Here is a 14,565-nt window from a genome sequence, read left to right as displayed (position 1 = left end):
CATGAGCACCTGCTCAGCAATGAGTGTGTGTGTGCATCCATGCGCTCGTTTGTTCAAGCATGGGGGGAGCTCATGTGTGTCAGACTGTGGCCCTGAATAAACAGCAAGCCAGCAAGAACGAACACAGACCCTGAGAAGAGCAGCCAGTGAATGTTGGCATCAATGTCTGCGTGAGGTGAACCCTTAACCGGCCTGCCTGCCTGCGAGGCACTTGTATAGAGCCCTGGACGGGGAGTATCCCCCGGCCAGACAGGCCCCCAGTATCACACAGCCCAGAGAGCTGCCCCACAGTAACTCCTAGAGCAGCTGTTAGAAAAACGGCCAATCTGGATTGAAAAATGGTCAGTGCTGGAGAATCCACCACGGCCCCTGGGAAATTGTCCCAGTGGGTAACTCCCCTCACCATTAAAACAACGTATGCCATATTTCCATGGATCGTGTTGTACCGTCTCTGCTAGACGGAAGAGCTCATTGTTAACTATTTGTTCCCCACGCAGGTACCGATAGATTGTAATCCAATCGCCCTGTCACAGGTTTACTACTCACCACTGGGGCGCCTCCTTGTGGGTCACCTGGGGATTAGCTCTCAACCCATCTGACGCCCCCTCCTCTCTCAACTTGTGGGGCTCCCTCTTCATGGTTTGGCCCTTCAGCCGGCTCACTATAGTCCTCCCCTCCCGCAGTAACAAAGCCCCCCCGCACAAGCTGTCTCAGGCAGTCGTCCAATCCACTCCCCTGAATGTGCCACCTCCCCAGGGGCCAGTAGGGGAACCCAGGCCTGGCCACTATTCCAGATTCCAGCCCAGGGACCCTGTGTCTAGCAACACCAGCTGCACACTCAGACCCTGGGGCTGTTTCCCTGGGCTCCTTCCTCTCTATCTTCCGGTCCCCCCCGCCAAGTTACCAGAGTTTCATCTGCTCTCCGGTTCTTGCCAGAGTCTGTATTGTCCAGGCAGGACCCTAGGACTCACCCCCGCGCGGCCACCTCCTTGTCTCCTGGCAGGGAACGAGTGCAGAGCTCCTTCCTACAGCCTCCTCTTGTGCGCAACTTCCGGGTTTTATACTAGCACAGCCTGCCCCTGCCCAGCTGGGCTTCACCATCCCTTAGAGCATATCAGCCCGGACTCTCTTCCAGGTGTTAACGGCCTCTTACCTACTCAGGCCTTGTGGGGGGTAGAAACCGCCTCACACACCCCTTAACCATCTCCTTGTTCAGCTAATTAGGCTGGGCAATAGACTCTAGGAGCTCCCAGGCAGGTTTTCTGATCCTTTCATCCATCGCGTGGCTCTTCTCTAACCCCTCTCCCCTTTACCAGCACCCAGTGCTTAATCTGTAATGAGAAAGGTGCTGGGGCCCAGAGGGGCCGGGGCTCTGAGCTGCCAGGCCCAGAGGGGCCCGGGGCTCAGCCCTGGCACAAATTAAGCACTGTCAACATCCTTCTTGAATCAGACACAATGTCCCATCAGTGGTGGCACCAATGCCAAGTAACCTCTCTGCTCCTACTCAAGATTCCCATTTGCACATCCAAGGGTGGCATTAGCCCTGTCACACTGGGCACTCATGCTGAGCCGATTATCTATCATGACCCCCAAATCTTTTTCAGAGTCACTATCTCCCCAGGTAGAGTCCCCCATCCTGTAAATACAGCCTGCATTCTTTATTCCCAAACGTATATTTACCTGTATTAAAAGGCATTGTTTGCTTGTGCCCAGCTTCCCAATCAATCAGTATCTGTTTTCTTCATTATTTACCATTCACCCAATTGTTGTGTAATTTTACATTTTCTTCCAGGTGATTAATAAAAATCTTAAATAGCAAAGGGAGCACCACACCCCCCTCACCCCGCTTTCCTGGCTGCCTCCAGGCGGTCAGAGCACAGGGCCTGCTCCCATGTGCCTTCTCCAGGCCCGAGCAGCAGTGCCATTACCCCATAGCCTCAGGCCCGCATGACTTCATGGGTGGAGGTGGGGTGCCCGGGGCCAGAGTGCACAGATCCCTGCCCTGCCTGGCTGAGCCCTGGGAGGACCCCAGGCCATAATGAGTTTGAGGGTCTCTTTCCTTGGGCTGCAGGAGGGCCCAGCAGCCGCGGCAGAGTCCTTGGTGACCTGTGGGCTCAGAGGACTGAGCACAGCGCAGCCCCAGACAGGGGCCAGCACAGCTTGGCACCAGGTCTCTGTCCCGAGCGATGCAATGCAGCAACAGGGCTTCAAAGCCAGCCTCCCTTAGTGCTTGGGCACCTTGGAGCATGTGCCTGTCTGCACACCCAGGCACAAATCCCCTCCCTACCAGCACGCATGGATGCTAGTCACCTCACCCAGCCCCCACTGCCCAGGGTGAGGCAGGTAGATGCAGAGGCCTGTTTGGAGAGGAAGTGGCTTTACCGCCTCGGCTCTCACTCCCTTCAGCTGCCTGCGCCATGACACATGCCCGACCCACCCTGCACTGTGACCTAGAGTCCCTGCCGGGCTGGCTGAGGGATTACTAATGGGTTTGCTGCGTCTCTCCAGCCAGAGTCTCAGGCTCTTCCCTGCCCTTGTTTCAAATCTCTCTGGGTCCTCTTGGATCAATGCGTCCCTCTGCCAGTCATGCTCCTCCCATCACCTCACGCCCATGCAGCCTCTGCTCCAGGACTGGCTGGGCTGGATGTTCAGACGCACAGCTCTGTGCCCTGTCACTCTGGGCATGCACTAGCCTCTGTGCGTGCTGGTAGGGATGGGATTTGTGCCTGGGTGTGCAGACAGGCACATGCTCCACGCTCCCAAGGCCGAAGGGAGGCTGGTTTGGCTGTTTCTGTTGCTGCGTTGCATCACTCGGGACGGAGACCTGCTGCGAAAGCTGCTGTGGTAGTTTCTCTGCTGCTATTTCAGAGTTTATTCAGGAAGTGAAAACAAAATCAGGGTGAAGGAAAAGCAATGCCCTGCCTGAGCTGTGAATACCTGTCATGGTGCGGCTGGGGCCCTGCAGGAAACCCAGTGAGTGGGAATCCTCAGGCAGTCAGGGAGCCCTTAAAGGACTCTTCTGAGATGGGCAGGGACCACATCTTCTCTAGCCCCCAGCACAACAGGCCCACAACCAACAACGGGAGAGGCACTGGGAGTGGCTGCATCAGGCTTTTGCCTTCTACAGGACCTTTCAACTGTGGCGCTGGAACTGTAATGTGCTTTAAAACATCCCTGGGAGTGGGCAAGGCTGCCAGGGCTCTCGGCTGCAGTCATCCTCCACTGCTTTCGTGCGTGGCCTGGGTTTGCACCCCGTCACATGGAAGCCATAGCATCCACCAACACTGGGGTTCACCCGGACTGCACATCCCCCTCCTGGGCACTGCAAACTCCCGGACTCTGCAGCCTTTCAGCCCTCCTCTGTAGGGAACAATTTCTACTGATCGGAAAAGAAAACACCAGCACAAAGTGGCCACTTTCCAGCTGGCTCAGCAGAGGATGGCCCTGGCCTGGAGAATGGCAGGGCTCCCCATTCGGCCTAGGGAGAGGTCCATTGGGCTGGGAATCAGGGCACCAGGTGTCCCTAGCTCTCTGCCCTTCACACCCTTATCACTGAGCAAGGAGGCGGACAAGCATCAGTCCCTCCATCCTATGATCAGCTCTCAGGGGCTGCAAAAGGTCACGCCTGTCAGATCAGGGACTAGAACCCAGGTCTCTGCCATGGGAGACCATGAACAGACCAGCTGAGGGAAATTGGGCTGCTGGTGTGCATCATGTTCGCTGGGGCCCCACCCCCTCCTATTTCACTTTTTTACATAGACGCTACAGCTGTTTTGGGGGGCCTGAACTGAGGCCCTGGTACAATTGTCTCCCCCTCATCAGCCCTGCTCATGGCTTCTGCACTTAGCCTCGCTGGCTATGCAGCCTGCTCACTCTGCAAAGCCCAGTCAGACACCTGGCAGACGGGCTGTTGTTAAGGACATCCTCAGATGTTGTTTGTTGTACAGGCTGGTTGCAAGCTGGGACCCAGGCAACTCAGCAGCTCAGTAATTGTATAGAGCACAGAGTGATCTCTCTGTCTTGTCCCCTCTCCTGCACACTGGCTTTCTGCTCCCTCCTGGTTCATACAGATAGGCCGCCGTCCCCAGTCAACGTGACGGTTACGCACCTGAAGGCAAACTCTGCCACTGTCTCCTGGGATGTCCCGGAGGGAGACGTCATCATTGGCTATGCCATCTCACAGCAGGTACGCCAGGCTCTGCCTCCAAGGTGTCTCCACCCTGCCTCCCCTTCCCTTCCCTTCCCGGGAAGCCAACCCCACCCGAGGGATGCACCATGAGCAGTGCTGGCCATGGGTTATGCAGGCTCCTTCCTTCTCTGGCCACCCCACTGCTGGGGGGGATGAACTCTGACCCCACCCATCTCATCAGCCTATTGGGGGCCAGCAGGCCATTGGGCCTCCAAGGGGCAGGACTCACTTGGCCCCACCCGCGCTCCTGGCCACCGCCACCTTGAAACCCCTCTCCACAAAATGTCTGCTTCGGGCTCCAGCCCTGTACTGAGCCCCATCCCCTCCCTGCTGCCCTGGGTGGGGTCTCCCCTCCAGGCAGGGCTTTGCGAGGGAGGAGTTTGTCCTTGTGGCTGTACAATGGCATGGGGTACTCTAGAAATACTGCTGTTCACAGGATTATCCCCACCCCGCACGTGAATGGCCCAGCAGAGTCTCCGAGGAGCTGGGGCTGGGCAGGAGCTCAGAGGTCACCATGCCTCCACCCACCCGAGCTGGCCACTTGCCCTCACTAACCTGTTTCCAGAAGGGCAGGGGAGCCCTCCCTGTGACTGACTGTCTCTCTCCGACTCTGGCAGCGGCAGGACGGGCAAATGCAGCGGTTCATCCGGGAGGTGAACACCACGAACCGGGCCTGCGTGCTGTGGGACCTGGCGGAGGACGCAGACTACATCATCCAGGTGCAGAGCATCGGCCTGCACGGAGAGAGCCAGGCCAGCAAGAGGGTCCATTTCCGGACCCTGAAAGAGACCGATCGCCTCCCCTCCAACAGCTCCAACCAAGGTGAGGGCAGGAGCCCACGCTGTGCCATTGCCACACACTCTGGTTGGGAGATTGGTCAGTGGGCCCTGCAAGGAAAATTCCCTGCAGGGCCCCACAACCCACGGAAGCAGGAGACAGGTCCTGGTAACCGAGGGGAGTCGGGGCTGCCACGTGGGAATCCCCGTGGGGGCAGCTAGGGCTGATGCTGTATTGCAGTGCTGAGCTATAGAGTAGCACTGGGTCAAGTCAGGCCTCTCGCTGTTCAGCCTGCCCCCAGGTGAGGTGGCAGAAGGAGCAGAAGGGAGGGGGGGCGCTGCAGAGGGGCTGGGGAGAGCCACCTGGGGGCTCCTGGCAGGGGCTGTGCCCGGGACTGGAGAGGTGCCTCCGCAGAATCCTTTCATTCCCTGCTGCACGCTCAGGGCTCCTGGGCCGAGCTGCTCAGTGCGGGACAAGGAGACACAGCCTGAACCACAAGGATGTTCCAATAGCTCGTGCAGTCTCCCAGTGTGGCAGGTTTATCAGTCTGGGAGTGTTGGGAACGGAGGCCCCAGGACCAAAGGAGAGGGAGTAAAGCCCACGGCAGGACCTAGCATGGCACCTCTGGTGTTACAGCCAGCAGGCAGAACAGAGGCAAGCCCCTGCCCAACATGGAGCCAAGCCCCACAGGAGACACAAGGCCAGAGGGGGGAGGGGGAGAGAGACATTTCCTGCTGCACAGCCCAGGGGCGTCCTGCCGTGGGATGGCACCCACATGGGTTCCTCCACTAAATCCTGCAGCAAGGCAACAGAGGTGAAGGTGATAAGCTGTCCCTTGCTGCTGGGAAAGCCCATCCTAGAGAGGCACAGCACTGCCTGGCATACAGCCTTGCCTGCTAACATCACCCAAGCTCCCCGCAGCATGGAGCAGGGGCAGAGCGATGGGGACCAGCTCCCTTGTCGTGCTGGGCTGCAGGGGGCTTGTACCAGGTTCTCTGTTCCCTCCAGCTCCCTGCAGAGGGTCAGTCCTGAGAGCGGAGCGCTTTTCCCTGCTGCAGGAAAGTGACAGGGTGCACTCACCTCTGGTGAGCACCTCCTGTCGGCTGGGTGCGATCCTGCACTTCCCATTTCTGTGCAGCCGGCACCCCTTGGCTGTTGCCCTGGTCAGGCAGGTCCTCAGCGGCTCAGCCCCCACACCCCCCAAGTCACTTGGTTAATAGGTGAATGGATGGATGAACCTCTTCCAGGGGAGAAGGTCCATGAGGGCCTGTCCCAGTGCCCTTGTGAATGTCTGTAGCCCTGTCTCTGTGCTCAGTTCTCCTGGGCTCGAGATCCCTGCCTGCCCTGGCACAGAGCAGGGCCCCCAGCTTCCTGCTTGGCGACTCTGCCCTAATCAGTTCTTACTGCCCCTGCTCTCCAGCCAGGTCACTCCTTGGGGTTCAGTCCCCTTCCAGGGTAACAAAGTCCAGCAAATGGTTGGCCCTCTGCAGGGTCTTCAGCCCCAGCCCTGTTTAAACTCCAAGCCCCTTTCTTGGGCATCTGATGCCTTTTCTCCCCTCCTTGGGGCTTAGGCCACTCCTCGGGGGGAGGGGGGGGTTGGGCCTGCCCACTACTCTGGGTCCCAAGTTCCCAACCCAGGGTCCCTATAGACAGCAGCCACGTGCTGCTTTCCTTTAATGGTCACTGCGGCCTCCCTGGGCTGCGTCTCACTCTGTCCCATCACCTCCTTGAGGTGTCTGACTGTTCCCTGCTTGAGCAGGGTCTCTCCCAGGCACCCCAACATGGGGAGTGTCACAGGCACCCCACCCTTCCTCCCACTTCTGCTCCCAGCCAGCAACTGGGGTCTCAGCCCCTGCAGCACCTTTTAACTGAGCCTGCTGCGCTCTGATTGGCTGCTTCCCTGAAGCCTCTCTAGGCAGGCCTGGAGGACCCACCTTCGCTGCTCCTTGTCTGGGCAGGGGTGGTAGGATTGTGAGAGCCTGGTGCAGCCAGTCACAAGGACCCCGGGCATGTGACACTGGGGAGGCCCCAGGAGCGGTGACAGGGTTTCTGGCACCCTAGACAGAATTTGGGGGTGGCATTTTGTGCACTCCCCACGGGGCGCGTGGGAGCTTCTGGTTCTGCTCCCGTCGCGCCGCCGTAGGACACTCTGCCGAAATGCCGCAGGCGACAGCGGCAGTCATTGCCGAAACGTCGGCGGTAGCTCAATTGCCTGCTACGGTTTTCCGCGGCACGTCGGCGGAGGGTCCTTCTTCGGCAGCGCGACGGGAGCGGAACCCGAAGCTCCTGCGCGCCACGGGGGGAGCGTGCAAAATGCTGCCCCCCGAATCCTGGCGCCCTAGGCAATCGCCTAGGGTCACCTAATGGAAGCACCGGCCCTGGGAGGGCCCACGAGGGGTTAAACCTGCCCTGTGGCTGCTGCAGGCCCTTGGCAGGAGAGAAACTCTCCAGCATCTCTGGCCCGGCTGGGTCCCATCCCTCCCCTGCAGCCCGGGGCTCGCTCTGCCCCACGCCCTGCTGGGGAGGGCAAGCTGTGCTGACGCTCCTTGTGGGCACTGTCGCTGAGGGGAGGAGCTGGCCGGGGCAGGTGCCCGGTGCAGGGCGGACAGCTCAGCCCCAACTCTGGAGCCACAGGCTCAGCCCTCGTCCTTCTCCCGCTCCAGACAGTGGCTCACAGCCCTGCCCTGCTTGTCTCCCCAGTGGCTTCTCTCAGGGGCCAGTGGGCTCAGTCCTCTTCCCCTTGGCGGGGGTGCTGGGCTGGGAGATGCCCACCATGGGCTTCCCTGTTAGAAAAAGGAATTCTGGGTAAACTGGCTGGTTTCTGAAAGGGCAGCCAGTGCCATCAGGCCAGTGCCGCTCTCTGCAGGGCCGGAGCCAGCTTGGGTGTGGACTGGAGCCTGCGTTTGGTCCACACAGGATCAGGTTGGCCTGACCTGTGTTAAAGGGGGCAGCAGAGCCTTTGCACGGAGTGCTTTCACCACGCCTCCAGGTGCCATCCCAAGTCCCTAGTCTCACCCCAGTGTTTGCCCTCGCCGACCCCTGACCCCTCTCTGGTTCCCCATGTCACTCTGCAGCCCTGGCTGGGTCAGTCTCAATGGTCTAAACGGGTCCAGAGAGCCCCAGACAGTGACATGTAAAACTCAAAGCAGTTAAACAGCTTGCAGGCGTGACTACAGCAACCTTGGCTTGCTTAGCACCCTGGCAAATGCACTAGAAAACTCACACTCCCAGGCTGCAGCGCAACAGCTCCGCTCTTTGTACAGCACACTGACCACCTCTCTACGCAGCCTCCGCCCTCTCCAGCAAGCTGCCGAGGGCCTGGCACTGACCCCGGGACTCTGACATGAGCAGGAGGTACATCGTCATCCCAGGCCAAATCAGAAACCAAGGAGCTGCTGCTAGGCAGGCGGGTGTGTGCCCCGAGGGTGGGCGGCACACGCTGGAGTGTTGATGGAAGGTAGGCAGGTGGGGCAGATCTGTGGGGATCCTGCTCCCCAGCACACACAGGCCTGTCAGACACAGCCATGCCCCAGGCCCCCCTGGCTGGTGGGTATATGCCCCCCCTTCCCTGGAGCTCACACCTCCCCCAACTGTACCCCCATCTCCCAGGAAAAGGAGAAGATGCTTTAACTCACAAGGGGCCACCCGGGATCAGTCCAGCCTGGCCAGGCTGCTGCCTCTGACCAGCCCCAGGTGCCTCTGAAGCAGCAAAGGTTTGATTGGCTCAGGTGTCCCCTGCCCTTTACACTGCTGGGAGCTGAGGAGATGAAACCCAGAGCCCTGTTTCCCCTTCCTCCACTTGTGTCCTATTGGCCCCCTGCGGTTCTGGAGTCTCCTCTGGCTCCGTGCCTGGGCTGGATGGGGTTTCTCATCCACCCGCAGCCTGGCGGGGGCTGCACAGCCTGACAGCCCCACCAGGCCGGGCCACACCCCACTGCTCAGCATGTGTCTTGCAGGTGACATCACTGTGGAAGGGCTGGACAAGGAGCGGCAGCTCCAGACCGGGGAGATTGTCATCATCGTGACTGTGCTGCTCATGTGGGCAGGTGAGGAAAAGTGAGGGGGCAGTGCTCACTGGCCACCACCCAGGGTCCAACCTCGTGGGCCTCTGGCCCCTCTGGATTCCATATGGGGTTGGGTGAAGGCGGGTGCAGGAGGTGCAAGGGGCTGTGGCTCTGGTGGGTTGGGGGCAGCTGTAGACATGAAATATCCTGGTGTTAGTAAAGCTTTGACACAGTCCCCAGTGACGTTCTCATAACAACCCAGGGCTAGATGAAATTACTCTACAGTAGGTGCAACACCGGTTGAAAGACTACTGGAAGAGTCATTGTCAATGGTTGCTCTCAAGCCGGGCGGGTATATCCCACAGGTCAGTCCTGGGCCCAGTGCTAGTCAGTAATTTCATTAGTGATTTGTGTAATGGAGTGGAGAGACTGCTTATAAAGTTTGTGGATGACACCAAACTGGGTGGGGTTGCAACCACTTTGGAGGACAGGATTAGAATTCAAATTGGCCTTGACAAATTAGAGAATTGGTCTGAAAACAACAAGATGAAATTCAGTAAAGACAAGTGCAAAGTCCGTATGCAGTGTGGTTGTAGCTGTGTCGGACCCAGGAAGTTACAGATACAAGGGGAATGAAGTAATATCTTTGATTGGATCAATGTCTGTTGGTAAGAGAGACAAACTTTCAAGCTTACACTTGAGACCTGAAGGTGGGACAAGAATAATGAATTTAATCTGCAGCAAGGGCGATTTAGATTAGGTTTTAGGAAAAACTTCCTAACTCTGAGGATAGTTAAGCTCTGGAACAGGCTTCCAGGGGAGATTGTGGAATCCCCATCACGGGAGATTTTTAGGAACAGGTTGGACAAACCCCTGTCAGGGACAGTCTAGGTTTACTTGGTCCTGTCAGAGCGCAGGGGGCTGGACTTCGTGAAAGTCAGTTGACCCTGATCACAGATAACCAACTGAGCCTGAGTTCCCTGCATGGTGCTGTAGCTAAGAGGACTCTGCTGATCCTTGGACGTATAAGCAAGAGTAAGGAGGTGTTATTTCCTCTTTGCTTTGCATTAGTGGGACCACTGCTAGATACTGTGTCCAGTTCTGGGCCTACCCTTCAAAAAAGATTGCGACCAGTTGGAAAGGGTTCAGAAGAGAGTTACATGAACAGTGTGGGTCTGTGTACACCAGATGTGGGCAACATCCGGCCTGTGGGAGCATCCTGCTCGGCCCCTGAGCTCCCAGTTGGGGAGCCTGGTCCCTGGTCCCTCCACTGCTGTCCCCCCTCACCCGCAGCCACCCGGGCCGCGCTCTGTCCCGCCGCTCCTGCTGGGCAGCATGGGCAGCACAGCTGGCTCTGGCCAGGTGTCACGGCTGTGAGCTCCTGCTGCTGGTAAGGGGGCGGGAGTTCCTGGGGGGCAGTCAGGGAGGAGGGGTTGGTTGGATGGGGCAGAGGTTCTGGGGGGGTGGTCAGGGGATGGGGAACAGGGAGGGTTGGGAGTGGGAGTCCCGGGGGGCCTGTTGGGGGCAGGAATGTGGATAGGGGTTGGGAGGGCAGTCAGGGGACAGGGAGCAGGAGGGGGTTGGATAAGGGGTGGGATCCTGGGGGCAGTTAGGGGTGGGGTCCTGGGAGGGCATGGTCAGGGACGAGGAGCAGAGGGCGGTTGGATAGGGGGGTGGAATCCCGGGGGGGCTGTCAGGGGGTGGAGATGTGTGGATAGGGGTCAGGGCAGTCAGGGGACAGAGAACAGAGGGGTTGGAGAGGGGGTGGGGGTCCCAGGAGGGGGTGGTCAGGGGACAAGGAGCAGGGGGGATTGGATGGGTGGGGGGTTCTGAGGGTGGCAGTCAGAGGGTGGAAAGTGGGAGGGGGTGGGTAGGGGGCGGGGGTCAGGCTGTTTGGGGAGGCACAGCCTTCCCTACACGGCACTCCATACAGTTGCGCAACCCCGATGTGGCCCTCGGGCCAAAAAGTTTGCCCACCGCTGGTGTACACTGCAGCTGGGTGCGAGCCTCGCAGCCTGAGTACGCAGACGCACGCTTGGGGGCTGGAGCAATGCTAACAATGCAGTGTGGCCAGTGCAGCAGCAGGAGAGATTCCGGCTGGACACCAGAGCTCAGAACCAGGGCTTGGGTGGGCTTAGAGGTTAAGAGGGAGAGGGCTCTTTGGGGCAGCCTACACAGGCAACATGAGATTCCCGGATTCCAAGGCCAGAAGGGACTCTCATGAGCATCCAGTCCAGGGGTCCCAAACACGGTGTCCGTGGGTGTCTAAGTGCGCCCATGTACTGGCCGGCGGACGAGCATCCGCCGAAATGCCGCTGACAAGCTGCATCATCCAAATGCCACTGATTTTCAGCGGTATTTTGGCAGCGACGCCTAGTGACGCCGCTTGTCGGCAGAATTTCAGCGGATGCTCGTCCGCCGCCACAGTCCTCCATGGCTCATCGTCTGGCACCCGCCAGCCGAAAAAGGTTGGGGATCACTGGCCTAGTCTGACCTGCATAACACAAGCTAGAGAACCTGCCCAGTAATTTCTGCAGATTTCTGAAGATTACAAGGTGAATTATCTAATTACCTTGGTAGCGCGCAAACCCCCAGTACTAACGGGCTCTTTGGTCTACCAGTAAAAGGCAAATAATATGAACCAATGAAGCCAGACAAATTCAAAGGAGAAATTAAGCACAAATGTTTAACAGTGAGGGCGATGAGTCGCTGGGACAAACTCTCAAGGAAGTGTCAAGTATCAGAGGGGTAGCTGTGTTAGTCTGGATCTGCAAAAGCAGCAAAGAGTCCTATCGCACCTTATAGACTAACAGACGTTTTGGAGCATGAGCTTTCATGGGTGAATACCCACTTCGTCGGATGCATGTACATGAAAGCTCATGCTCCAAAACTTCTGTTAGTCTATAAGGTGCCACAGGACTCTTTGCTGCTTCTCAAGGAAGTGGTGGAGTCTCATCTCTTGATGTCTTAAAATCAAGCCATGCTGCCTTTCTGAAAAATACTTTAGGGGGGAGTTGTGGGAAGGGGTATGGTTTTGGGGAAGTTCTGGGGAAGGGGCAGTGTTGGGGTACTTCCAGGGGCATGGTGTTGGAGACAGTGAGTTGAAGGAAGGGCATGGTGTTGGGGGGATGGTGTTGTTGGAAGAAGGTGGTATTTGGGATGGTGTTGTGGGCAGGGAGTGGAGTTGGGGGTGTTGCAGGGAAGAGGTGTTGTGGGGAAAGGTGGGGTGCTGGTGGTGTTGCGGGGAGGTGTGGTGGGGTGGGGGGGTGTTGAGGGAGATGTGGGGAAGGGTGGTGGCATTGTTGGAAGAAGGTGGTATTTGGGGTAATGTGGAAGATGTAGAGGGGGTGGTGTTGGGGGGAGATGTGAGGAGAGGTGGTGTGGGGAAGAGCAGTGTTGGGGGGATGGTGTTGTTTGAAGAAGGTGGTATTTGGGGCAATATGTGGGAGATGTGAAGAGGGGTGGTGTTGGGGGAGATATGGGAAATGGGTGTTGTGGGGGTGGTGTTGGGGGAGATATAGGGAAGAGGTGTTGTAGGGAAAGATGGGGCATTGTGGGGAAGAGAAGCTGTGAGGAGGGGTGGTGATGGGGGAGTTGTGGGAAGGGGTAGTGTCTGGGGATGGTGTCGGGTACTTGGGGGTTAGAGACAGTGAGTTGCAGGAAGGGCACGGTGTTGGGGGAGGGTGGTGTTGGAAGAAGGTGGTATTTAGGGTGATGTGGGCAAGGGGTTGTGTTGGGGGTGTTGTGGGGAGGGAGATGTTTGGGGTGGGGGGTGTTGGGGAAGATGTAGGGAAGAGGTGTTGTGAGGAAAGGTGGGCTGCTGGGGGAGTTGTGGGGAAGGGGGGTGTTGGGGGTGTTTTGGGGAGGGGGGTGTTGGGGAAGATGTAGGGAAGAGGTGTTGTGAGGAAAGGTGGGCTGCTGGTGGTGTTGTGAGGAGGGGTGGTGTTGGGGGGGATGGTGTCGGGGTACTTCGCGGGGGGTTAGAGACAGTGAGTTGCAGGAAGGGCACGGTGTTGGGGGATGGCGGTGTTGGAAGAAGGTGGTATTTGGGTTGGTGTTTTGGGCAGGGGGTGGTGTTGAGCACAGTGTTGGGGACACCCCCTCAAACCATGGCTGTCTCTCCCTGCAGCAGTGATTGCGCTCTTCTGCAGACAGTATGACATTATCAAGGACAATGACTCCAACAACAACAAGGAAAAGACTAAGCCGTCCTCAGAGCACAGCACGCCGGAGCGACCCACGGGGGGGCTACTGTACAGTAAGGTAATGGGGGGAGCAGGTTACTGGGGTGGGGTCTGGGGGGGTGCGGCACGGGGGGATGGGGTCTGGTGGGCAAGGCACTGAGGGATGGGGTCTGGGTGTGTGAAGCACTGGGGTAGTATGGGGACTGGATGTGTGAGGCACTGGGAGATGGGAATGGGGTCTGTGTGTGTGAGGCACTGGGGGATGGGGTGTGTGTATGAAGCACTGGGGGTGGGGGTGGGGTCTGGGTGTGCGAGGGACTGGGGAATGGGTGTGTGTATGAAGCACTGGGGGTGGAGTCTGTGTGTGAGGCACTGGGGGATGGGGTGTGTGTATGAAGCACTGGGGGTGGGGATGGGGTCTGTGTGTGTGAGGGACTGGGGGATGGGGTCTGTGTGTGAGGCACTGGGGGATGGGGTGTGTGTATGAAGCACTGGGGGTGGGGGTGGGGTCTGGGTGTGCGAGGGACTGGGGAATGGGTGTGTGTATGAAGCACTGGGGGTGTGAGGCCCTGGGGGATGGGGTGTGTGTATGAAGCACTGGAGGTGGGACTGGGGGATGAGATCTGGTGGGCAAGGCACTGGGGTAGTATGGGGACTGGATGTGTGAGGCACTGGGAGATGGGAATGGGGTCTGTGTGTGTGAGGCACTGGGGGTGGTCATGTGGTAAGAGACCTCAGATTTCTTAAGACAAGAAGCAGTTTGGGGCAGGGACTGTTTCTTAGTGTAGTCATGGGCAGCAGCCAGTGGAAGGGAGCCCCTACCTCCATGGCACTTTAGACTGTTTTCAATGGTAGCAGACAGGGCTGGCTCCAGGCACCAGCAAAGGAAGCAGGCGCTTGGGGCGGCCAATACAAAGGGGCGGCACGTTCTGGTCTTTGGCAGCAATTTAGCGGTGGGTCCCTCAGTTCTCCTCTTCCTCTTTGAGCTGCCGCTGAAGAGGAAGAGAGGGAGCAAAGGACCGGCCATTGAAGTGCTGCTGATGGGCTTTATCTTTTTTTTTTTCCCTGCTTCGCCGCTTGGGGCAGCAAAAAAGCTGTAGCCGTCCCTGATAGCAGATGGCAGAATAAGGAGCAATGGTCTCAAGTTGCAGTGGGGGAGGTCTAGGTTGGATATTAGGAAACACTATTTCACTGGGAGGGTGGTGAAGCACTGGAATGGGTTCCCTAGGGAGGTGGTGGAATCTCCCTCCTTAGAGGTTTTTAAGGTCAGGCTTGACAAAGCCCTGGCTGGGATGATTTAGTTGGGGTTGGTCCTGCTTTGAGCAGGGGGTTGGACTGGATACCTCCTGAGGTCCCTTCCAACCTTGACGTTCTATGATTCTATGATTCTAGGGGATGATAATCGCCACCT

At 58.1% G+C, this 14,565-nt stretch overlaps 1 protein-coding gene across 1 annotated transcript in view; it reads left to right on the top strand.

The window, feature by feature from the left end:
* Positions 1-14,565, top strand: part of FNDC4 (fibronectin type III domain containing 4) — a 36,886-nt gene that overhangs the window by 19,181 nt on the left and 3,140 nt on the right. The window contains exons 2-5 of the mRNA XM_039529752.1: positions 4,071-4,186; positions 4,807-5,011; positions 8,923-9,012; positions 13,100-13,233. Coding sequence (XP_039385686.1) covers positions 4,822-5,011; positions 8,923-9,012; positions 13,100-13,233 — 414 coding nt within the window. The 5' untranslated portion in view covers positions 4,071-4,186; positions 4,807-4,821. The remainder of the gene's footprint in view (positions 1-4,070; positions 4,187-4,806; positions 5,012-8,922; positions 9,013-13,099; positions 13,234-14,565) is intronic.

Source organism: Mauremys reevesii, linkage group 3 (genome assembly GCF_016161935.1).
Source record: "Mauremys reevesii isolate NIE-2019 linkage group 3, ASM1616193v1, whole genome shotgun sequence".
In the NCBI taxonomy this organism is placed as follows: Eukaryota; Metazoa; Chordata; order Testudines; family Geoemydidae; genus Mauremys; species Mauremys reevesii.
The sequence above is the reverse complement of the archived record's forward strand: the minus strand, read 5'-3'. Positions and strand labels throughout refer to the sequence as shown.